The sequence below is a fragment of the Furipterus horrens genome, unplaced genomic scaffold (assembly GCF_987537825.1).
Source record: "Furipterus horrens unplaced genomic scaffold, mFurHor1.1.pri manual_scaffold_7, whole genome shotgun sequence".
Lineage (NCBI taxonomy): Eukaryota > Metazoa > Chordata > Mammalia > Chiroptera > Furipteridae > Furipterus > Furipterus horrens.
In genome coordinates, this window is record NW_028327177.1 from 58,851,833 (window position 1) to 58,878,536 (window position 26,704).

General features: G+C 38.4%; 1 protein-coding gene across 1 annotated transcript in view; it reads right to left on the reverse strand.

Moving 5' to 3' along the window:
* The window catches only part of JPH1 (junctophilin 1), a 97,445-nt gene that overhangs the window by 27,619 nt on the left and 43,122 nt on the right, over window positions 1–26,704 (reverse strand). The window contains exon 3 of the mRNA XM_090283748.1: window positions 888–1,006. Coding sequence (XP_090139874.1) covers window positions 888–1,006 — 119 coding nt within the window. The remainder of the gene's footprint in view (window positions 1–887; window positions 1,007–26,704) is intronic.

Sequence of the window (26,704 nt, forward strand, 5' to 3'; positions counted from 1 at the left end):
TCACAGCAATGCCCTGTGGGTTCCAATATTCTATCACCTTCACTGAAACCAAATGTGTATTTAACATATATGTTGTGAAGGGTGCTAGTTATCCTGTCTGACTTAATAGAAAATGATGTGGAAAAATTCTTTACCAAGAAAATACAAATTTAGAACATTTTTGGTCTCTTCTCCTAGAAATCTATCAAACCCTCAATCACCAGAAAGACGTTCTTTATAAAACAATGGAGAAACACACATAAAAATGGCTATTGCCATTTTATTAACACCAGTATATTAGAACCACTAGGAAGCAACTTCAATATTTAAACCTACTGCAAACATTTGCTTATTGTGATTTTATAACACTCAAGAGGCAGAAAACCAGGATTGATTTTTATTTTCTGAGATTGTCACTCTCACTGCATCCATCATGACATACATTGTCATCTCTACCTGTGCAGTCACCTGTTTTTATGTGGCATGCTTCTATACCTCCTAACCACATTCCTGTGAGCTTTAGTTCAGGTATATTTTTAAAAATACAGTTAGTATCGGCTCTTCTCTTATTGCCTCTGATTTGGGATATTTGTTACAGCTTCTGCATTGATCACTAAACACTCATACACTTTCTTAGAATCAGGGAAGAGAGTTGGAGTCCCATCTCCTTTGCTGCTATCAGCTCAAAGTTTGTTGTTGGGAGTGGGGAGGCAAGAACGTACACTGGGGAATAAGCCAAACCTTCAGTGCTAACACTCAGACTACAGAAATTTCTAACTGCACTCCCACTTGTTTTCTAGCATTTCTGAGATTCATGAAACACAGACGTTTCAGTTAAATGGAAAATAATCAAAGGAAATCAGAGGCAATGCTCTTACCTCTTCCACCACAGGACATCACAGTCTTACCTGGTTGGTAAAAGTCAGGTGACAGCTCCCTGGCCACCATTCTTGCGATGTCACTCTCCTGGCGTGCAGCCAGTGCGGCCTGGTCTGCAGCATCAGCTTTGGCTCTGGCGTGTGCAGTTCTGCAGGGAGCACAAAGGACCAGTCATCAGGGTGGCACCTTGTTAACTGCATGCTGACAATCAAACTGGCTGCAACCGAAGAGAAATGCTAATTGTGATCTGGTACTGCACCAGCAAGTCTTCAGTCCTCTTGCTGTGACTTTTCAATGAAGACAACATACATGAAACTACCAATAAAATGCCTTAATCCTACTTTCGAGAGCCATGAAGGGTAAGCAAGTTCTGTACACGCTGATGAAAAACTCACCAGTTAAAATCTGTTGACTTTGGTGGCTGTTCCTTTCCTACACCATGGAGAGTAGAATTAGAGCATGTAAGTCAACATGGTGTTTGTAGATTTAATTCCTATGATGGCATTTGATTAAGAAGGGTCTGCTCAGTGTTATGCTGGTAAAGTAGTTCTCTGGTGGGGGGCACTGATTAGTCACACTGACCAATTTCTATGGTGTAAATACTGCGTGGCCAATTTCAGGCTACCAGCGTGATGCCAGAGTGTTTAGCTGGGAAAAGATGTACACAATCGGCTCTCACCAGCCTGCAGGAACAGACCTCTGGGCTTGCTTTAAGAATGTGCTCAGAGGGGTTCCAAGGAGTTCATTTAGTTGCTCTTTAAGCACGTTTGTTTCTTGCGTAAAACAAAAAGGAAACATGTAGAGAGGTGAGGAGGAAATGGACCTTTTCAGTCTTCTGCCCTTTCCTGGCCCATCCGCTCTCACTGAAACCTCTTATATTTCTGGAGGATGGCGGTGAGGGAGAAGGCAGTAAGGAGAACAACGGAACATCTTATAGCAACAACAGGGAACTGATTTCTGCCTGCTCGAGAAGATAGGATTTGGAGGGTGTGACCAGGAACTTCGGGTCACCCACTTTTGAAGGAAAAGACCTTGTCCAGTTAGTACTTAGATGATGATCACAAGCACCTATTATAACACTGTAAGCTTTCTATTCAATTTCATGAGCCCCAGGCAGGGATATAGATAACTACTAATAAAACTTAAGCCTAAAAGTGCTTAGATTTATTTTAGAGAAGAGCTGGGAAATGGCACTGTGCCCTACCTGGTTTTAGGAGATAAAACACAGATGGCAGCTGGAGGAGGCCAGCAGACAGAGTTCCAGGAAGAAGAAACAGGAGGGTGAGGTCTGACCTGAGACCATGAGCTAACTGGTAGGAGGCCCCACTCTCTAGTTACTTTCTCCAGCTGTGCCCTCATGGGGCTGTTTCACTCCTCCTTATGACCTGCCTGGAGGCTTTATGTACTAGACATAAGCTTAATGAAGACTGAGATTTTAAAGTTCTGGTCCTTAGCTATATACCCAATGTATAGAACACTGCCTGGCACATAGAAGTGAGGGCTCATTTCTTTTTATTGAGGGCTCACTTCATAAATAAAGAAATGAAATAGGTGAGTAGTTACTTACACATGAATGGATTGACAAAACAACAGAAACAGTAAAAAGATCAGTGGTTGCCAAGGGTTCAGGGTAAAAGTGGTTGGTGGATCATGGGCTTTTTTTAGGGCAGTGAAACTATTCTGTGTGACACTTGTAATGGGGGATACATGACATGTATTTGTCAAAGCCCACTGAACTATATAGAGTGAACCCTAGTGTAAACCATAGACTTGAGTCATACTAATGTATCAATATTTGTTCATCAATGTGCCAAATGTAGCCATTAATGCAAGATGTTAAAAACAGGAATGTGGGTGTGGGGAGAGGAGTTATATGGGAACTCTCTGTACTCTCTACTTAATTTTTCTGTATTCTTAATACTGCTCTAAAAAATAAAACCTATTAATTAAAAAGGAGTGGATCAACATCCAATCATCAAGGCTGTTATTTCTGAATCTTGAAGGATCTTTTCATATTATCTCTATCTACAGGATATCGTGAAATAGAGATAAAATCAAGAGAGTTAGAACATATTCCTAAATATCCAGCTTTGTCATCCCCGCAGGGCAGTCATCAAGTCATCACTGATGACAGTTAATACTTCAGTCCTATGTGTGGGGCCTGAGAACTTACGGGGGGCTTCTGTTTTGTTCTTTCAGTTTCCCAGAACCTCAAGTCCTTTTTCCCAGAATTATTTTTCATGTTATTTGTTATTCTTAGAGTCCAGGTATCATAATTAATGAATCCATAAGAGTAAAGTTATGCTGCCTTGAAATAAAACCTGCTAGCGCTTCAATGACAAGTTCACAACACTTAACTCTGGTACAATCACAACCTACCACCACAGAGTCAAATAAAATAGTGGTATTATTTCTACCACTTTTTACAATATGCAAAACTGGAACACAGATAAGTATAGCTTAACCCTTCTGCAAATATATTTTGGAAGCAGAGCATCAGTGAAGCCTTAACCCTTTCCTGCTTTAAGTGCTGTTTCCGTAAGGTCCAACAGGGAGGGGGTGGCCTTCCCATTTAGTGACCCTCCCTGTGTCAGTGCTCCTGCACTGCTGGCAACATGAGTCAAAACAACACTCGACCCAGACACCAGAGGTCTGTCTGAGAGTTTTTGGTAGCCCTGGATCTGATCACGAGAAGTAGCAGAGAATAGGAACCCACTCTGACATTGCTGTCACCACCAGCTCTGTGTGGCCAGACCACTGATACCTCTAGATTTTGCCTGGGGGAAAATCTTGGCTTAATCCTGGCTCATGTCAATGAATTCATGGGTTCGAATCCCATGCTTAGTTCCAGAGCAACACATGGCCCCCTTAATCAGCCAACTGGTAAGACATAGCATTGTTCATGGGTTGGGGATGGTGGTTCAGGCTGGTCAGTCTGGGAAGATGACCTCAAACAGCTCACAGTGGATGCCCTGCTGCTGTTTCTGGTCACATGGAAAACACACACACACACACACACACGCACGCACGCACCATGCAAGCCCAAGAACCTGTCATTCAATCAAAAGACTGCTGACACCCGTAAATCTTCAGATCCTCACCAGCCTCCAAATGCCATCATCACATATATGCTCTCCCATAAAAGAGTCAAAATAAGTGAAAAGCAATTTCTCTTAGGCATTTGCCACTGATTTTATTTTAGGGTCATATTTTTAGAAATAAACCAAAGTTTTAACTTGTAGAGAGTTACTATGTAGGAGTGTAGAGATCCAGATACCTGGGCAGCTGGTTAAGCGCACGCAGCAGCTAAGTGACTCCCTCCTGGACAGGAGCCCTGCAAAGGTCACCTGTGAATGGCCAAACAGTCAATGTGGAATTTCTGAATGTTAGGCATTACCTGTACTTAATAACTTAATCACAACTTATTTTTCCAAATAGTAATTTTATGAGAATCTAAGCTTTTATTTTTCCTTAATGACTGGAAATGTTTCTTGTTACCTTACTCAGAACAAAATAGCCCAACTTTCCCAATAGTTCTTAAACATAATACTTTTTACCCAAAAAAGCATATAAACAATACATTGAACATGCCCAGCTAAGGTAACATATGGGTCCCTTATGTGTGTGCCCCAACTTCTAACTTTCACTCTTTTATACATTTATTCATTGACATAGCTGTTAACAATTTCAATGTAGAAATGACAATGATTCTGCTCAAGGTAAAGCAATAAATAAATACAATATTTATATATTTTGCCACTTCCACTTTTTATAATTCTCTTCCTGACAATAAGATACTTCCAAAATATATGCTGACTTTGATGTATTTTTAAATTCGTTATATATTACGTCAAAGCCAATTTACTGATCTGACTCTTTGATGGCGAAGGTTATCATCTATGGTTCGGGGGCTGTACATGTGATTTCCTTTGATGTCCATATATTTTTTAAAAAGTATTAGCAAAATTTAAAAAGAAGAGCAATTACACACAAGAATCCAAATCTCAGCTTATGACAACACCAAACCCTTTGTGTCATCTGTGATGCCTCCCTTTCTCTAACATCACATCCATGGTTGGCAAACACAGTTGGCAGTTCCTTCAGAATATATCCCCAATCCAACCATTTCTCATTCTCGTCATTGCTCCTGCTCTGGTCACCTCACTGTCATGTTTCATACCAGGTCACTGCGAAGGCCAAACTGACCATCCTATTTCTCTCCTTGTCACCAGCCATTCCATTTCCCTTCTGGTTCTCTTGAAAATGCCTGACAATACCCAAAATTCTTTCCTGGGTTATGGCATTACAGTAAGGAAATGCAGACTATGTGACTTGTTGGTCTTCCTTTTAGGCCATAACAATATTCATTTACGGGAGACCTAGACTTGCTAAAACCAGTGGTCTTGTGCATATATTTATAGACCTTTTTAAGAAGAAATCAGTCTGTTAAACAAGGAACATTCTTTATATTAACAAGACCTAGGTGGTTCCACAGATCTCAGCCAAAAAGCAGAGCCCTGATTCTTAAGTCACTGCACCTTTAAGATACTGGTCTTTCAATCTGGATTTGGTTCTCTGATAAGACAGACCCAGCAAGGCTCAGGATATACTCCTTCTGTTAAGGTACATGGGGTCCCTTAGGTGTCTGTCCAGCTTCTAACTTTCGATCTGTTATACATCTCTTCACTGACACAGATGATAACAGTGCCAATCTAGAAAGGACAATGATTCTGCTGAAGCTCCATCCTCTGTATTTGGGTTGGGAAGACAACTTCTCATGAGGCAACCTTTACATTTATTTGTTCTTGAATGTTAATTTCTCCCAGAAATTAACTAAGACTTCAAGATAGAAGTCTTAGTTAAAAACATGTTACATCACCAGCAAACATTTGTCTTTCCTGCCAGGACAGGAGTTCATGTCTTACTTTCCTAAAAGCAACATCAAGTTATTTAGACATAAAATGTAAACAAAGGGGCTTCATATCCCCGTTGAAGTTTGGTAATTGATTTTTCAAGGGCGCAAATTTGCAGAAGTACATATGATAATACAGGCTTTGGGAGTACTAATACTCAGAGACAAGACTAAGGCCCGCCTGGGCCACAGATAATCCTTGTCCATGAGATTAAAAGTTAAACCATGTTACTTTATCATAAAAATGTCTTTGTAGAATCATAATTCATATCACACCCTTGGATTTTCATCAAGGGGAGAGAGGAGGAACCAGGATTCATATGAAAAACGTTTGTATGCCTTTGTAAAATGCGGTTCATTGTGTGTTCCAATGTCATGTTTATAAAGATCTAGGTGAGATATTCCTCTTCAAGTTTAGTGCCAGGAAAAAGTTTGTCTCTGATGATAAACCAGGATGCTTCCTTGCATCATACATAATTTTTATTTCTCTTTTTGTTAAGGCTACTGGCGAACTTGGAGCAAATTTACCCTTAATATATGCAGATGGTTAATCTTCCCTAACTACATGGCTTTAACATTTCCCAAAGTCAGGAATGTTACTATATGTGTGACTCATCATAATGTCCTTGAAACTCCTTTTTGGAAAATGGCAGGGTATTGAAAAAAAAAAAAAAACTGGCTCAATAAAGCTCTGTTTTATGAACTCTAGACCCTCACAGTGTGTTAATGCTCAGGGACACATGTAATAACTTGGGGATAACTGAACCTACCAGTCAACTTCCTGTATAGGACTTTTTTTTTTATATCTGGAATATTTTTAAGCTTAGAGATGAAGTCTTCATTCTTAAGTACTTTACAGACTTTATTCCCCAAAGCTTGATCAAACATAATAAGCTTAAAGGCTATATTTTCTGATTAGGATAGGTCTAAAGCACATTTCTAATCCTCAGTTGAAATATGCTAAATAATTGGCTTTTTCATTTTATTCTGAGTTTTATAGAATTTATCTAAAATTTAATTATACATGCAAGTTATGCACTGTGAAAATTTGGATGTAAAAATATGTAAATGTTTTATTCTTGAAATAATTTTTAGAGGAAAGTCCTTTTTAATTAGTCTTTTTGGAGTTCAAAAGCATTACCACTTGATGGCAAGAAGGAAGAGGGGGAAGGGGCTGGGTGGAGGTATGGAAAGGGAGGAAAATGACTGATCAAGGAGTAGAGCAACAAATCTGCATCAAATTTTGCGTTAAGCTTGAATATCCCTCCACAGAAACAATTTAGGTGATTCAGAAGGCTGCAGCTATGGACAACTGGTGATGGGAAGCTTCATCATGACAATGCATGCACTAGTGCATGTCTGGGGCAGGGTTCTTTGGCAAAACATCAAATCACCCAGGTGACTCAGCTCCCATACAGCCCAGATTTGGTGCCCTGCGACTTCTGGCTTTTCCCAAAACGAAAATCACCTTTGAAAGGGAAGAAATTTCAGACCATGGATGAGATTCAGGAAAATATGATGGGGCAGCTGATGGTGATTGGGAGAACTGTGTGAGGTCCCAAGGTGCCTGCTTTGAAGGGGACTGAGGTGTCATTGTCCTATGTACAGCATTTCTTGCATGTTGTATCTTTTTTAATAAACATCTCTATTTTTCATATTACATAACTGGATACTTTCTGGAAAGACCATCTGACAATGGGTTATTTAGTATCCAGAATATATAAAATATACTACAATTCAATATCAACAACAAAACAATTAAAAATGAGCAAAGGACTTGAATAGACAGTTCTGGAAAGGTGACATAGAAATGGCCAATAGACATGTTAAAAAATATCAACATCACTTATATTAAGGGAAATGTAAATAAAAATCACAATGAGATACTACCCTACATCCATTAGGATGGTTACTATAAAACAAACAAACAGAAAATAACAAGTGTTGGTGAGGATATAGAGAAAAGGGAGCCCTTGTGCAGTTGGTGCAAACAGAAAATGTTGTAGCTGTTGTAGAAAACAGTATGGTGGCTCCCCAAACATTAAAAATAGAATTACCACATGATCTGCCAATTCTATTCCTGGATATATACCAAAAAGAATTGAAGGCAGAGTCTCAAAGAGATATCTGTACACCCATGTTCAAGAAGCATTATTCAAAATAGTCAAGAGGTGAGAACAACCTGTGTCCATCAGTGAACAAGTGGATAAACAAAATATGGTGTACACAGTCACATGCTTTGTAATGACATTTTGGCAATGATGGACCACTTACTTATATGACGGTGATCCCATAAGATTATAATGCAGCTAAAAATTCCTATGGTCTAGTGACCTCAGCTGTTGTAATGTTGTAATGAAATGCATTACTCACATGTTTGTGGTGATGATGGTGTAAACAACCTACTGTGCTGCCTGATTTGTAAAGCATAGCACATACAATTACAGTAGTAAGCTCGACCATCTAGATTTGAGTAAGTACAATCTAACAATCTGTGATGTTCACATGATGACAAAATCACCTAATAACACATTTTTCAAAATGTATCCTGATGTTAAATGGCCCATGATTGTACATACACAGAATATTATTCAACCTTAAAAAGGACGGAAATTCTGACATCTGTTTCAACATGGATAAACCTTGAGAACATTATGCTTAATGAAATGGGCCAGTCACAAGATGACTAATATTGTATGGTTCCATTCATATAAGGTCTTTAGACTCAGAAAATAGAAGGGTGGTTGCCAGGGGATGGAGAGGGAGAATGAGGAGTTCTTATTTAATTGGTGTAGAGTTTTAGTTGTGCAAGATGAAAAAGTTCTGGAGATTGGTTGCACAACAATATGGATGCACTTAACACACACACACACACACACACACATATATATATATGTGAAAGAAAACATAGTTACTGATGTATGAGTATTTCTAGAGCATCCTATGTGTCCAGAGGATGTGAGGAGAAAAGACCAAAGGTTGGGCTTCCAGATGAGCTGCATGAATCCCAGGTAGGGCATATAGTGTCATGAGGGGTACAGCTGTAAGAAAAGGAATAACCAAAAGACATTGTAAGTCAGGAACTGTCAGAACTTTGAAACATGAGGGCAGCCTCCAGGTCTGCATTGCCAGCTCTTAACATAAAGTCTTGCACAGAGGCTGTCCTCAACAAATATTGGCCAAATGGACAAATGGATAAGAAGCAGAGTCCCAAGATTTGTAACTTCGTATGCAGATGAATGGCTTTGCTATAGATAGAAACTGTGCAGGTGGGAATGGGAGACAGTCTGAAGATGATGACAAGTTCAGTTTTGGATGAGTAGGATCTTACATGACACAGGCATTCATAGTTGGAAATACAAGGCTGTAATGCAAAGCGAAGGTCAAGGTTAGGAAACAGGAAGGTGGGCATCATCATAGGTGAGTGAAACCATCAAATGAGTGAGTCAAAAAAGTAAAGAACTGAAGGCAGAGACAAAAGTGCCCATGGGACTTGATGAAGAACTTAAGGACATATGAGAACTGAGAGGCAGCAAGGTACAGATGGAAGGTGGACTTCCAATAGAAGAGTTCAAAATTCTTGTTCTTGGTTAGATCCGAGCTCCTGTTAGGAAGTAAATGGGCCAGCTCAGAACTTGTCACTTCCCTGACATGTCACTGTGACATGTGTGGTGACCACCTGAGGAAGGGGTGGTTTGTCAATCCTTACATGTGCTGGAGAAAGCCAAGGGCTGCAGAGGTTAAGCAGCTTTGAGAAGGTAGTTCTAGCCCAAAGGTCACTGTAGGAGCCAGAGGGAAGGGAGTCAGTGAGGAAAGGGGCAAAGGAAGTAGAGGAAGCAGGTGTTAGCCACATACTGGAGACTTTTGACCCAGTAAGGAAGGAGGAAATTTGGACAGTAACGAGAAGGATTAACTGGGCCAAGGGAAAAGATGTTTTACTCGTAGCTTAAGAGAACAAGAGCCGATTTTGCTGGAACTTGGGAAGACAGATGTCCAGAGAACAGAAGAAAATGAATAAGGTTTGAAAAATTGACAATCGTTGGAGATGAAGACAAAGAAAGGAAATGGGGAAAAATTTTAAGAACAGTGATGGGTTGATCCAAATGTTTTAAGGTTATTTGAAAGATTGTAAACTTGAAAGAGACAGAGAGAGCTGTGGGATTTAGGACCAGACAGACCTGGGCTCAATCCCCAGTTTATCACATACTGAATACATTAGCCTTAATTTCCTTACTTGTCAGATGGGGATGATACTATCTTACAGAGTTTTCACTAGAACTGATTTATATGAAGTATTATACTTAGCACTAACTTAAGGTATTTCATCAATAAATGGCTATTATTAGTCTTCTGCGGAAACTTAGGGCTAGGAGAAAGAATCTGGGGGCTTAAAGAGATGAAGGTTTGGAATAAGCAGTGTACAAAGTTCTATGGAATGGCAGGAAGGAGTATTAGAATTGCTGGATGGGACCTGAAGACCTGACTTCAGATCTATATGATTCTGTCTTGTTCTCTAGCAGGGCTCTCATTCTGGGAGAAGCAAGAGAGGTAAAAGGTGGCTTTGATGCAGGGCAGATACTTAAGCGAGGATAATGGGGACATCCCCATCATATAACTTTGGGTAGGGAGTAAGGGCACATGGCCAACTGTGGACTCTGGGCCAGAGGAAGTAGAAAGGATTCAGTTAGGATCAAGTGAAAAATGGAGAGGCAATCTGATAACTGTAAAGTCATATTACAAATTTAGGTGCTTTTTAATTAATTGAAATAAAGCTTTGGCTTTCCTGTGGCAAATTCTATAAGAACTGCCTTATTCTGACTAAATTTGGCTTATTACTAAAGAGTATTTCTTTAGTTCAAATTACCAGCTAGTAGGCTTTTGGTAACAGAGGGGGAGTCAAATTATTTTAAAATGGATGCATATTTTATAAAACAAAACCAGACAGAATCATGACTACACTTTCTGCTGTAATGGAAACATCTGGATGTGCCTGATTAGAACTTTGCCACCTTGGGAACCTGAGAAGAACTTCTGGGTAATGAGGATGAGAATTATCATGTCAAGGCTGTTTTTATTTGAATACCATTGCTTCTTGTCCTTTATCAATGGTCCATTATGGGCTCAAATACAAGTATGACTAAGGATTAGAGCAATTTACAACTATCTAATGGTCAAAACCCATCATGGCAGTGAGTGGTGGTCAGCTGAGGTGGGCCTAATCACCACTTACTGCTGCAAATCCCCATTAAATGCACACTCTGTGGTGCTCAAACTCTCTATTGTATAAATCCTTATATATGTACATTTGAAAAAAAATTAAGCAAGCATCACTCACTCCTCAACAATAGAAATTCTTTAGAAATCTTTCAACTCACAGATTCTCTTAGGTAATAAAGTACCCATTTTCAATCTTCTATTACCTAAAATGTTTTTCTAATTCCTGTAACTATGTATGATGGCAGATGTTAACTAGACTTATTGTGATGATCATTTCACAAGACACAAAGATCAAATAATTATGTTGTATACATGAATATATTGTATATCAATTATACCTCAAGAATAAATTGCATAAATAATAAAAAATTAAGAATAAAATTAACATCAATATCATAAAAATGACTCTCTAAAAACCCTGAATTTAACAGCTTACCACTTCTCTTTGTCCTGTGTTGATATGCCTAAATGGTGACTAATAAAAGGATCTGTTCTTCTATCAGGCATTTGATGCTGAACTGTCTGAAAAAGAACTTGCTTGGAACTGGTTGTGCAAAACCATCCTGCATCTTAAGCTCCATCAAATTCAATGTACACATTTTGAAGTTGTTGAATTTATGAGAGGATAGCTTTGTGAGGAATGCCAAAATAGTAGGATATAGTTAATTTCAGCAAAGTAGTTTTAATCACTTTGTGTTTCCTTGTAGAAACTGTAATTCAGTTATAACCTCCATTTATTCCATGCCTGGCCTGTAACAGAAATCACTCAATAGTTCAAATTCAAAGTCCTTGACTAGGAGAAGATGGTGGCGGAATAGATAGCAGTGTTGTCTGCTTGCTCCCATCACAGAAGAACTTGGAGCACAAACATGGAGAGCAGTAAGTGTGGAATTCAGATAGCATGAACAGGGACAGGAGTGTGGGAGTGGTGTGAAAGAGGGCAGAAAGCTTGGCCTGCACTCTCCAAGCAGAGTCACTGGGCCTGCCAGTGTGGTGCCTCTGCCACACCACACCCTAAAGGGGCAGTTGCAGATCGCCTCATTAGCCAGGATCTGCTTAGAACCTGCCCCCTGCCATAGGCGCTTGGACCAGCAAAGTCCCGGAGGGAGTCAACAAGAAAGTTTCACTGAAACAGCCGGAGGCATGGGAAGACAGTGAACAGCCTGGACTATGAGAAACTGTATGAACTGAGTCTAGGTGGGGACTCTCTGGGCTGGGAACCCTGCACCCCAGGCACTCGCATCACGGCTCCACCAAACAAAAAAGCAGAACGTAGCCATGGAGAGGGGCCCATACAGGAAAGCTACGGTGGAAACGCAGACTTGGTAGGGACCCCAGGCAGGCAAGTGGTAAGCACAAGCAAACAACAATATGCTGCCAGGCAGGGATGCAGCCCAGTGCTGCAGCTTGGAGGCAACACAGAGACATTTTTGGAGGAGTGGAGAGAGGACCCGAGGCTGGGCAGGGACTACAGGCCTGCACACTGGCTTGCCAGCAGAACTGTGTTGCTAGACAAGCCTGAGAAGTGCCACAGGATAAGTGGGGAGATACTCAATTCATTGCAGCTCACAACAGGAAGCTGCGGCAGGCCCACGTGTGAGAGAATAGCAGCCAGAGAATCAAGCTAGATCTCCTCACAGCCAGCCAGCCAGAAAAGATTTGAAACACTTGGAATTTTGACCAGGGGTGGATCAAGTAAAAGAAGGACAGCGCCCAAAGGTTGTACTGGAGAAAAAAATCTTCCTTTAATCTGTTTCCTACCTTCTCTCCCTCCTATTCTTCTTTAATTTTTTTTGTCTGTTTTGTTTATCCTCCCTCTTGCACTAAATATATAGCATATAACTGTTATATAAATCTAATACTATACGCTTCCACTTTTTCACTTCATTCTGCATTCTTGCCTCCCTTTTTCAGCATACAATGTAAACACTACTTATTGTCCCAAACAGCCTTGACCCTACTTGCTACTACTACTATTTTACCATCTTCCATTTCAAAAATAATCTATCAGTTAAAAGAACTCTTACCAGTTTTTCATGTAGTACAATAGTCTTAACCTCTTTACATCTATATTAATACTGGCTCATTTGCTACTGATAGTGTGATTGTGGGTGGGGGATATTTTTGAGGGTGTGGGTTTCTTGCCTGGGTTGTGTGTTTATGTTTTAACAGCATCTCCACAAAAGAACTCAAGACAAGCTGGGAACAGTGACTCTCAATCAACTAGCCAGAGGAAAGTATTCACCAAAGAGTAACTGAAATACAACCAGACAACTTAAACAAACAACATAAAGGGCATCCCAAGAGCACCAAGCTCATAAGATCAAAGAGACTTCACCACTGAATCCCCAAGGTCTCCTATACGGAGCCTCATACCACAAAAGCGGGAAATCAAAGCTGACAAATCTAAGAAACAAAAACAAACAAGAACATACAACATGGGGAGCACAGAAACAATCTCCCAATGAAAGGAACAAAAGAATCCTGAGAGAGAGAGAGAGAAAGAGAGAGAGAGAGAGAGAGAGAGAGAGAGAGAGAGAGAGAGAGAGAGAGAGATGAAACAGAAGCAAGCAATCTATCAGACATGGAATTCAAAAGAATGGTTATAAGGAAGCTCAATGAACTTGACAAACTCAGAGAAAACTAAAACAAACTCCAGGGAAACCACAAAGAACTCCAGGAAAGCTACAAGGAATTTATGCAGAACTACACCAGCATAAAAAAGGACATAGAAACTATCAAAAAGAACCAGGAAGAAATGAAGAATACAATTTCGGAACTGAAGAACATAGTAGAATCAATCAAAAGCAGGCTAAATGAAGCAGAGGATCAGATCAGTGACTTAGAGAACAATGCAGAAAAAAATTCCCAGACAATACAACGAAATGAAAAAGGATTTAAAAAGAATGAAGAGTTTAAGAGAACTGCAGGACAACATGGAACAAAACAATATCCATATTACAGGGATACAAGAAGGAGAAGAGAAGCATGGGATAGAAAACCTCAAGAAAAAGTAAAAACAGAAAATTTTCCTAACTTGATGAGAGAAAAAGTCATGCAAGTTCAGGAAGCAAAGAGGGTCCTAATGAAGGTGAACCCAAAGTGGCCCACACCAAGGCACATCATAATAAAAATGGCAACATTTAAAAACAAAGAGAGAATCCTGAAAGCGCAAGAGAAAAACAGCAAATAACATACAAGGGAGCTCCGATAAGGCTATCAACTGGTTTCTCAACAGAAACACTACAAGCCAGAAGGGAATGGAAAAAATATTTCAAGCAATGAAAAACAAAGGCGTACAACCAAGACTACTCTACGCAGCAAGGCTCTCCTTCAAAATGGAAGGTGAAATAAGGAGTTTCTCACACAAAGGAAGACTAAAAGAATACATCTCCACCAAACCAGCATTGCAAGAGATGCTAAAGGGAATGCTTTAAGAAAAAGAAGAAAAAGACAGAGGGAGACAATCACAGGTACAAAGGGAAATGAATAAATACCTGTCAATAATCACCTTAAATGTAAATGGATAAAATGCACCAATCAAAATACATAGCATAGCAGAATGGATATGAAAACATGACCCACTTATATGCTGTCTACAAGAGACACACCTCAAAACAAAAGATTTACACAGACTGAAGGTAAAAGGATGGAAAAAAGTATTCCAGGAAAATGGACATGAAAAAAAAGCTGGGATAGCAATACTTACATCAGACAAAACAGATTTCACAGCAAAGGCCATAAAAAGAGACAAAGAAGGACATTTCATAATACTTAAAGGAACAATCCATCAAGAAGATATAAACCTGGTAAACATATATGCACACAACATAGGAGCACCCAAACATCTTAGGAAAATACTAGAATACTACAAGAAGGATATCAATAGCAACAAACCCATAGTAGGGGACTTTAACACTCCATTATCAACAATAGAGAGATCTTCAAAGCAAAGAGACACCAAAGATATTGAAGCATTGAACAACAAACTAGACCAAGTGTACTTAATTGACATATATAGAATGTTTCACCACAAAGAAGCAAAATATACATTCTTTCAAATGCACATGGGACATTTTCAAAGATGTTCCACATGGCAGGATACAAAACAAGCCTCAACAAATTCAAGAATTTTGAAATTATATCAAGCATCTTCTCAGATCACAATGCCTTGAACCTAGAAATCAACCTCAAGGAAAAAATTCAAAGATATTTCAAACTCATGGAAAATGAATAACATGCTATGAAATAATGAATTGGTTAACAATGACATTAAGGAAGAAATCAAGAAGTTTCTGGAAACTAATGATGATGAACACACAACAGCCCAAAACGTATGCGACACAGCAAAAGCAGTCCTGAGAGGAAAGTTCATAGCAATACAGGACTACCTGAAAAGGATAGAAGAATCTGAAATAAAAAAAAAAAACCTAACTCTACAGCTACAAGAACTAGAACAACAACAACAAATAAAGCCCAGAGTGAGTAGAAGGAAGGAAATCATCAAGATCAGAGTACAATTAAATGACATAGAGACTAAACAAACAATTCAAAAGATCAACAAAAGTAGGAACTGGTTCTTTGAAAAGATAAACAAAATCAACAAGCCTTTAGCCAGGCTCATCAAGAAAAAAGGAGAGACGACCCAAATAAACAAAATCAGAAATGAAAGAGGAGAAATTACGACCAATACCACAGAAATACAAAGGATTGTAAGAAATTACTATAAGCAACTGTACGGCAAAAAACGTGACAATGTAGATGAAATGGACAAATTTCTAGAAACATATTATCTTCCAAAACTGAATCAAGAGGAAGTAGAAAGTCTCAACAGACCGATAAGAGTGAAATTGAAACAGTAGAGAAAAAACTCTCAGCATACAAAAGTCCTGGACCGGATGGCTTCACAGGTGAATTTTACAAAACATTTAGGAAAGAACAAATGCTTACCATTCTCAAGCTATTCCAAAGAATCCAAGAAGAGAGAAAACTCCTGAACTCTTTCTATGAAGCCAGTATCACCCTAATTCCAAAACGAGGTCAGACACAACAAAGAAAGAAAACTATAGGACAATATCACTGATGAACATAGATGCTAAAATCCTCAACAAAATATTGGCAAACCGGACCCAGCAGCATATTAAAAAGACCATACATCACGATCAAGTGGGATTCATCCCAGGGATGCAAGGATGGTTTAATATTCACAAATCAATAAATGTAATACACCACATAAACAAACTGAAAGACAAAAACCAAATGATCATATCCATACATGCTGAAAAGGCCTTTGATAAAATACAACACCCATTTATGATGAAAACTCTCAGCAAAATGGGAAAAGAGGGAGCATACCTCAACATAATTAAGACTATATATGAGAAACCTGAAGCCAACATCATACTCAAAGGACAAACACTGAAAGCATTCCCCCTGAGACCAGAAACAAGACAAGGATGTCTATTCTCTCCACTCCTATTCAACATAGCGTTGGAGGTTCTATAGCTACAGCAGTAAGACAAGAAAAATAAAAGGCATCCAAATTGGAAAGGAGGAAGTAAAACTATCATCTGCAGATGACATGACAGTGTACATAGAAAACCCTATAGACTCCACTAATAAACTACTTGACATAATAAGTGAATTTGGCAAAATAGTAGGGTACAAAGTTAATATTCAGAATCAAAGGCATTTCTGTACAACAACAATAAAATCTCAGAGATAGAAATTTTTAAAAATCCCATTTACTACAGCAACAAGAAAAATAAAGTACCTAGGAATAAACTTAACCAAGGAGATAAAAGACCTGTACTCGGAAAACTACATATCTCTGAAAAAAGAAATTAAGGAAGATACAAATAAATGGAAGCAAATATCATGTTCATGGATGGTAAGAATCAAGATCATTAAAATGTACAGAGATTTCCGGCTAAGATGGAGGCCTAGACTGACACGCTCTATCTCCCTCCACAACTAAGAAGGACTACAACTACTGCAAAACCAGAAATAACCAGAAGTTTCAGAAAATAAAGCTACATGGAAGTCCAGCATATGAAGTTATAAACAAATGTTGCTCATCCTGATGGTAGGAAGGGCGAAGCAGGTGCGGAGAGGTCAAGCTATGCTGGTGGTGGTAGCTGCAGCTACGAGCTGCGGGACTGTGGTAGGCACAATTGCCTGTATTTACAAGGAGGTGAGAAGAGCCTGGGAGTACCCCTAGCTACAGACCAAACCCATTAGCTCGTGATTCCAACCCCAGGGAAGGCAGACCCTCATTGCCTTGGATTGTGAGACCCAGAGGGCATGGGGACAAAGGAGGAAGCTCCTGGTCTCTCAGGTGAGAGAGAACAGCAGGAATCCATCTTGGACCCCCGCCCCCACACAAAGCACCACAGTGTGGTGAGAAGGGTCACCTGGTAGTGATGAGTACATTGGGCTCTGCCCCCTATAGCACAGGAGGTGTGACAGCCCTACCCAGGAAGCAAAAAACTGCCAGAATGGCAGGGATAATGATAGAGATCCCAATCACACAGCTGATCAGAAAGCAAATACACAAATTAACAGACGAACAGATAGATAACCTTTCTGAGGCTCAGTTCAGTGCTATAGTTATAAGACAGCTTACAGAAATAACAGGGGGACTCAGTCAAGACGGGGAAGGAATGAAGACTAGTTCTGCTGAAATGAACGAAAACACACATGAAACAAGTGGTGAGGGAAAGAAAACCAGGGATCAAATAAACAAATCCGAACTTAGGGAAGGAACAGCCAACCAGTGCAGGAAGAGGAAACAAAAAGTGAGGAAAATGAGGAGAAGCTCAGAAACCCCTGGGACAACTATAAGAGAGCGAATATCCAAATTATAGGGTTGCCAGAAGGTGAAGAAGAAGAACTAGAAATTGAAAAATTATGTGAAAAAATAATGAAGCAGAACTTCCCTAACTTGGGGAAGGAAATAGACTTACAGGTCCAGGAAACACAGAGAGTTCCAGATAAATTGGACCCATGGAGAACTACACCAAGACACATTATAATCAAAATGTCAAAAATTAAAGATAAAGAGAGAATCTTAAAAGCAGCAAGAGAAAAGAAAAGAATTATTTACAAAGGGGTCCCAATTAGACTATCAGCTTATTTCTCAAAGGAGACTCTTCAGGCAAGTAATGACTGGCAAGAAATATCTAAAGTAATGAAAAGCAAAAACCTACAGCCACGATTACTCTATCCAGTGAAGCTGTCATTCAGAATAGAAGGGCAGAGAAAGTGCTTCCAGGATAAAGTAAAACTGAAGGAGTTCATAGATCCAAAGAATTGTTATATGAAATGTTAAAGGGACTTGTTTAGAAGAAGGAGGATCAAAACTATGAACATTAAAATGAAAACTGTATCACAACAACCAACAACAGAAGCTAGGAAATCGAAACAAAGGCAAAGTAAGTAGGCAACGAGAGTGGAAAAAGAATTATAGGTATGGGGAACATATAGGGGGGAGGTCAGCGGGGAGTGGGATGGGGGGAATGGGAGGGAGGCGATGCAGGAATTAAGAAGCATAGTAGGAGGGAGTGGAGTAGACAGGAAGATGTTGAGAAGAACTATATGCATAACCAATGGGCATGGACTAAGGTGGGGGGGAAAACTGGAGGTGGGGTTACAAGGTGGAGGGGAGCAGAGGGAAAAGAAATGGGGACAAGTGTAAGATCATGATCAATAAAACATATTTAAAAAAATGTCCATACTAGCCAAAGTAATTTACAGATTCAACGCAGTCCCTATTAAAATACCAGTGACATATTTCACAGACCTAGAAAAAATACTTCAAAAATTTATATGGAACTGAAAAAGACTCTAAAGAGCCAAAGCAATCTTGAGACAGAAGAACATAGTAGGAGAGATCACAATATCTGACATCAAATGATACTACAAAGCCACTATGATCAAGACAGTCTGGTACTGGCATAAGAAGAGACATACAGATCAATGGAACAGAATAGAGAGCCCAGAAATAAACCCAGGTCTATATGGTCAACTAATATTTGACAAAGGGGGAAGAAATATAAAATGGAGTGAGAAGAGCCTCTTCAACAAATTGTGCTGGGAGAATTGGATAGGGATGTGCAAAAAAATGAAACTAGACCACCAACTTACACCACACACCAGAATATATTCAAGATGGATCAAAGACTTAAATATAAGCCATGACATCATAAAAGTCCTAGAGGAAAACATAGGCAGGAAATTTTCAGATATCCCATGTAGTAATATTTTCTTAGAAGATACATCTTCTAAGGCAAGGGAAATTAATGAAAGAATAAACAAATGGGACTACATCAAACTAAAGAGTTTCTGCTCAGTAGAAGAAAACATTAGCAAGATGAAAAGGGAACCAACCATATGGAAAAATATACTTGCCAATGATACCTCAGACAAGGGATTGATCTCTGAAATATATAAAAACTTACACATTTCAACATCAAGAAGACAAACAATCTAATTAAAAATGGGCAAAGGACCTGAACAAACACTTCTCCAGGGAGGATACACAGAGGTTCCATAGACATATGAAAGAATGCTCAACATCACTAGCCATTAGAGAGATGATAATAAAAACCACAATGAGATACCACCTCACACCAGTCAGAATGGCCATCATCAACAAATCAACAAACAAGTGTTAGCAAGAATGTGGAGAAACGGAAATCCTAGTGCACTGTTGGTGGGAATGCAGGCTAGTGCAGCCACTATGGAAAGCATTATGGAATTACCTCAAAAAACTAAAAATGGAACTTCCTTTTGAACCAGTGATTCCACTGCTAGGACTATATCCAAAGAGTCCTGAAACCCCAATCCAAAAGAACCTATGCACCCCTATGTTCATAGCAGCGCTGTTTACAATAGCCAAGTGCTGGAAACAGCCTAAGTGCCCAGCTGTAGATGAGTGGATTAAAAAACTGTGGTACATTTTCATAATGGAGTACTATGCAGCAGAAAGAAAGAAGGAACTCCTACCATTTGTGACAACATGGACGGAACTAGAGAGAATTATGCTTAGTGAAATAAGCCAGGCAATGAAAGAAAAATACCATATGATATCACCTAATACAGGGGACTAATGACAACACAAACAAGTGAACAAAATTGAACAATGAACAGTTATGGGGGGCTGAGGTGAGAAGGGGTAAATAGGGAAAGGGTTTAGTAATGGGAGTAGTATAAATAACCCATGGACATGAGAACAGGGTGGGAAATGACTGTGGGAGAAGTGGTGGGCTGGTTGGGGGCGGGGAGAAATTGGGGATAAATGGGACAACTGTAATAGAAATTCTAACAATAAAATAAAATGAAATTAAAAAGTACTTGACTATTTTCTCTTTAAATCATCAGTGATTTGCTGCAATAGATAGTGGGACTGCAATCCAATGAGCAAAAATGGTTAGCTCCGATGTATGGCAACCTTCTGGTTTTGAGGAAGTGACTCTTGAAAGTTCTGCTTCACCAGACAGATTAAAAACCACAATTAGAATGGAAGGGCCTCTGAGAGTCCACATGTTTCCTCTCCTGTGGTCAATTACTTTTCTTTCTGTGGGGATTCAAGACTCAGAGAGGCTAAGGAACATATTCAAAGTCACAGCAATTCAGTGGGATGAATGGGCAGAACCCAGGTCTCCTAACCTTTAGGGCAAAGCTGGGTGACTATGCTGTGAAAAGATATTTCTGTACTAGCGTTCTAGATTTTGCTTTAACAAACACTCTAGTAAAATTTTTTTGCTATAAAAATTTATTCATAGCCATAGTTCTATCTTCTTATATTTAGACTCAAAGAGACTGTAGCTCTCTTTATTTCTCTATTCAATTCTTTAATTTTAATAGATTTGCGATTTCCATTGAAAAACGCAAATTTTGAGATTTTTTTCTCTACATGTTTTTTTAAACCAGTTTTGGCTGACTTTCAAGTGAAATAATACAGCTTATAAAATGTCTTACTGAAAACTACAGGGAAGATTTGGTTTCCATCAAGGTTATTTTTTAGCAGGAACATTTTTAGGTGGTGTTAAAAATACTGCAGATTCATCCAATTCATAGTTGTTTTCCCCAAATCACCAACTTAGTGATTAACACCTCCAAATTTAAAAGGAAATATCAAAGATCATCCAGTTTTTCCTTAATTCTTAAAAAGTTTTCTCCTTTTTTTCTCAAAATTTCTGCTGTGATTTTACCTGTTTTTAGCATTTTCTGTGTTAAACTGAGAACAGAAATTTTTATCCAAGTATTCTACAGGTGAAATAATAGTTTATCCAACGACACTGAGAAAAGTGGAGGCACCAACAAATATATAAACTACAGCGACTGTTTCTCTGTTTAGTGCTGTTAAAGAAAAGTAACACTTAGTACAGTTGGGGGGAGGGCAAAGGCAGGACTGAAGACTAATATGTGTACATCAAAGTAAAAATGTATATGCTCATCTCCTTCATTAAACGTAATGGTAGAAACGCAAGGCAGGATTCAACTGAAGTAAGTAAAAGAATCATGTTAAATTCTGGCTCAAACAATAAGAGTATTTTCCTTCTGGTCCTGATAGATTGCTAGTAATCTGCTTCAATACTACATCCTTATGGTGCTTATGATACTTGGAATTTTCTTGACCAGAAGCCTGCTCTTTGCCTGGGTATCTACTCTAGACACATTATGATGAACTTTTAACCTTTGTTTTTCTTCATAGTGTAATTAATTGACTCTGGGGCTTGGGATGTGTGCCTGTCACTAGGATGGACAGGTGCCTGCTGCAGCCACTGGGGAATGCTGTGTCTGCCTTCTGTGAGTCTATGTCTTAGTGACAGATGCATTAACAGGAATGGAACTAGTCCTCACCAATCTGAGATCCACACTGAGTCCAAAGAATCTGCAGAAGAATTCTAGGCAGAGAGGGAATGCTGCACTGCCCCCACCCCAAACAAGGGAGATGTGATTGACACTAAGGTAAGAATTTCTCATGAGGCCCAAGAATTCAAAATCTACTGACTGCTATCTTGTAAGTGGGGGAATGTCAAGCTAAACTCAGGAGGGACAGGGAGAGGGTTACCTGCCAAACCAAAGCCTGCCCTTCCCTGGCTGGGAGTTGTCCAGTGATGGACTCAAGCTCCAGCTGCTTCACTGGTTTCTCACAGCTGTCCTATAGGCCTCCAGTTCTATGTCTGAGCATCAAGCTACACTTTCCAAGTTGTTCCCTGAAGGTGCTACATTTTAGCCAGCGACATGAGTGCTGGAAACAGCTCTAGCTTCCTTTTCAATATAATCATAGCACCCACTGAAATGACAACAGATTTGGTGGCGAAAGGACATGCCCTCACCCTATGACTGCTCTGAGCCATCTGCAGTAGGAACATGAAAATACCCTTGCACTTAGAGCAGAGAACCTTGGAGCCATGAGAGGCTCTGTAGGATTCTGGTTGAAACCTGTAAAATGTATTTATATGTAATTTGAACCCAAATAATGCTGCAGTGGACATGATAGAGTACAATACTTCACATTCTTCATTTTGTTCTGGCATGAATGAAATGGGACACAGAAAACCCTTTTATATATTTATAAGGAGTAACTTTGGGTTGACCAGGTACCCTGAAAATGTGAGGAACCTTAATGAAAGGAGAGGCCTATAAGAGTCTATCATAATGTCCAGAACAGGCCCATCTTTCCTCTGTAAACTATTTTTTAAAAATGAAGAGGAAGGAACACTTCCAATCTCATTCATCAAAGCTAGCACTACCTTGATATCAAAAGCAGACACATTACAAAAAAGAAAATTAAAGACCAATATCTTTGATTAACATAGATGCAAACATTCTCAATAAAATATTAGCAAACTGGATTCAATGCCATGACCAAGTGGGATTTTTCCCAAGATGCAAGGATGGTTCAATATCTATAAATCAACGTCATACACCACATCAACAAAATGAAGGCTAAAAATCATATGTTCACCTCATAGATGCAGAGAAAGCATTTGACAAAATTCAACATCCTTTTACGATAAAAACTTCCAATAAAGTGGTAGAGAAGGAACACATTTCAACATAATAAAGGCTAAATATGACAAACTCACAGCTAAAACCATACTCTGATAAAAACCTTAGAGCTTTTCCCCTAATATAAGGAACAAGAGAATGATGCCCACTATCACCACTTCTCAACATATCAATAGTACTGTAAGTCCTAGCCACAGAAAAGAAAAAGAAATAAAAGCATCCAAATTGAAAAGGAAAAACTAAAACTCACTATTTGCAGATGCCATTATACTATGCAAAGAAAACCCTAAAAACCCCACCAAAAAACTCTTAGAACTAATAATGAATTCAGTAAAGTTGCAGGATACAAAATCAATACAGAAATCTGTTGCATTTTTATACACGAAAAACAATCAGAAGAGAAATTAAGAAATCAATCCTATTTACCACTGAATCAAAAAGCATAAAATACCTAGGAATAAATATAACCAAACAGGTGAAAGACCTGTACTCTGAAAACTATAGAATACTGAAGAAAAAAGCCGAAGAGGATACAAAAAAAAAAAAAAAAAAAGGAAGGATATACCATACTCATGGACTGGAAGGATTAATATTATTAAAATGTCCTACTACTTAAAGCAATGTAAGATTCAATGTAATCTTTATTAAGGTATTAGTGGCATACTTCTTAGAAGTAGAATAATTCTAAAATTTTTATGAAACCACAAAGAGCCTGAATATCCAAAGGAGACTTGAGAAAAAAACAAAGTAAAGATATCATGTGCCCGGATACAAACTCTACTATAAAGTTACAATAATTAAAACAGTGTGGTACTGGCATAACAACAGGTATATAGATCAATGAAATAGAGAGCCCAGAAATAAATCCTCATTTATATGGCCAATCAATCTATGATAAAGGAGGCAAGGCTATACAATGGGGTAAATACAATCTCACTGAAGAGAACTGGTGTTGGGAAAACTGGACAGATACATGCAAAAATAAAGTAAAATTGGACTACTTTCTTATACCATATATAAAAATAAACTCAAAATGGATTAAAGACTTAAAGGTAAGACCAGAAACCATAAAACTTTTAGAAGGAAATATAGGCAGTAAACTCTTTGACATAGGTCTTAGCAATATCTTTTTGTATCTGTCTTCTTAGGTAGCAACAAACAAAAAAATAAACAAATGGGACTATATCAAACTAAAAAGTTTTTTGCCCAGCAAAGGAAACCATCAACAAATAAAAAGGCACCTACTGAATAGAAGATATTTGGCAATGATACATTCAATAAGTGGTTAACATCTAAAATATGTAAGGCACTCATACAACTTAACACAAAAAAGACAAACAGTCTGATTAAAAAATGGGCAGAGCCTGAATAAATAGTTATCCATATAGATGGCCAAAAGACATAAAAAAATGCTCAATATCACTAATCATCAGGGAAATGCAAATGAAAACCACAGATATCACCTCATACCTGTCAGAATGGCTATCATCAATAAATGACATGTGTTGGTGAAGAGTTAGAAAAAAGGGAACCCTTGTGCATTGTTGGTGAGATTGTAAACTGGTGCAGCCACTATCGAAAACAGTATAGAGATTTCTCAAAACATTAAAACTAGAGCTGCATATGACCCATTAATTCAATTCTAGGTATTTATTTGAAGAAAACACAGCAGCATTAGCCATAGTAGCCAAGATATGGAAGCAACCTAGATGTCCATTGAGAGAAGAATGAATAAAGAAGTTGTGAGATACATATACATTATATTACAGATGTTATAATATATGTCATATATATATTATATATATTACTCAGCAACAAAAAGGAATAAAATCTTGCCACTTGCAACAACATGGATGGACCTATAGGGTATTATGCTAAGTGAAATAAGCCAGACAGAGAAAGACAAATACCATATAAATTTACCTGTATGTGAAATCTAAAAAACAAATGAATAAACAAATTAGAAACAGGACCACAGATAATAGAGAACTGATGGTTGCCAAAGGGTTGTGGGGGGATGGGTGCAATAAAATATATAAATAAAGCTCACTTTCATGTAAAAAAAAAGATCTCGGAGTCTCATTTTTCAAATACACTGGGGAAAGAAAAAAAAGAATAAGTCCATCTTGCAGAGGCTTCCCTTGATTAAGGAGTATGTGGAGACACCACTGCTCTGCAGACAGAGTTTGTTCCAGGAATGAACTGAAATGTCCTGGAAATGGCATTTACTCCAAAGAGTAAGGCCTCTTCCCATGCAAGACAAGGAGCAGGAGGCAGTGCCTAAAGCTTAAGGTTGGTGAGCAGCTGGCTGCTGCATACATGCTGTTAGGGGCTCTTACTAATGTTACGAACGTCCCACTGTCTGTCTTCCTATGGATACCTCTTCAGATTTCAGATCACTTTTGAATTTGGTTCTCTAAAATAACCACTGCTCGCCTGTCTCTCCTGACAGTTTTTCAATGTCGTTAAAATCCTCATTTCATGATAAACTATTAATGTTCTCTATCTCAAATTAAAAACTTCAACATACTTAATGATTCCCAAATGTCTAGAAATTCTTTAAAATTATTTGCTAATCTGACACACATAATTCTACTTAATTCTGAACATCTTGCTCATTTCTCTTCCAATGCTTATTATATTTCTACTGCACACTTCACCATCCTGCTTGGAGCCCTCTGCAATGCTGGTGGTGAAATGAAAGCTGCTTTTCCCCTGAATTTCTCTCTGGCAGATGATCACTGCTGACAACACTCAATTGTAAGTATGCAATTTCCCTGCCATGTTTTTTTGAGACATCACAGCAGTAGTAGCTCACAGAGAAATCTTGCATGGCAAAGAGAAATGAAAAAGGTTCAGGTGCTGGTTTGAGAGAGAGGCTTGTCACACCCTGGGCTCCGAGACACTGTAAAAAGTCACAAGTGACAGATTTTAATATGATAAATAACCTTGCAGTTTACTTGTTAAAATTTCTTTTCTCTAGTGTCAGCTTAATTTGAGAAAGTAGCTTATCTACTTTGGTTCTAAAAGACTGAAATTAAGTTTGGAAGCAAACCTTTCTCATTCTAAATGTAATGAAAAGGCCTAGGATTATTATTTTTTTAAAAATCTGCTTTGTCATCTTAAAAGTAACTATCAATTTAAATGCTATGAGAAGATCAATCTCTCATATCATTAAAATTTCTACAACAGTATAAAATGTTTGCTTGATAGGCTTAATCTGATAGTGAATTTTGGGGAAAGAATACATAAATAATATATATACATTTTAATGTGTGGATGACTGAAATACAGGGGTGGGCAGAAGTAGGTTAATAGTTGTGAATACACAAAACAAAGTTTAGTCTTGTATTATTTATTATTATAGTATTTATTATTATTAACCCATTTTTCCCACCCTTATATATATCTGAACCAACAAATATGAACCGTTATTATGTATGTCTGAACGTTTTTCTCTTTGTTCTTATTTGGGGCAAATAATTAATTGTACTTATTATTCTCTAATAATTTTGGGGGGGAATTTGGAGAGGAACATAACAGAGTTGAAATCAAGAAAACTAAAAACCAACCAAACAAAAATTTCAGGAATGAATATTTCAAGTGAAATATTAGCTAAAATGCTAGTATTAATTACTGCCACTGCCCTGGCAACTAGTTAAGTCAGGGTTTGTCATATTTTTTAATTATAATTTC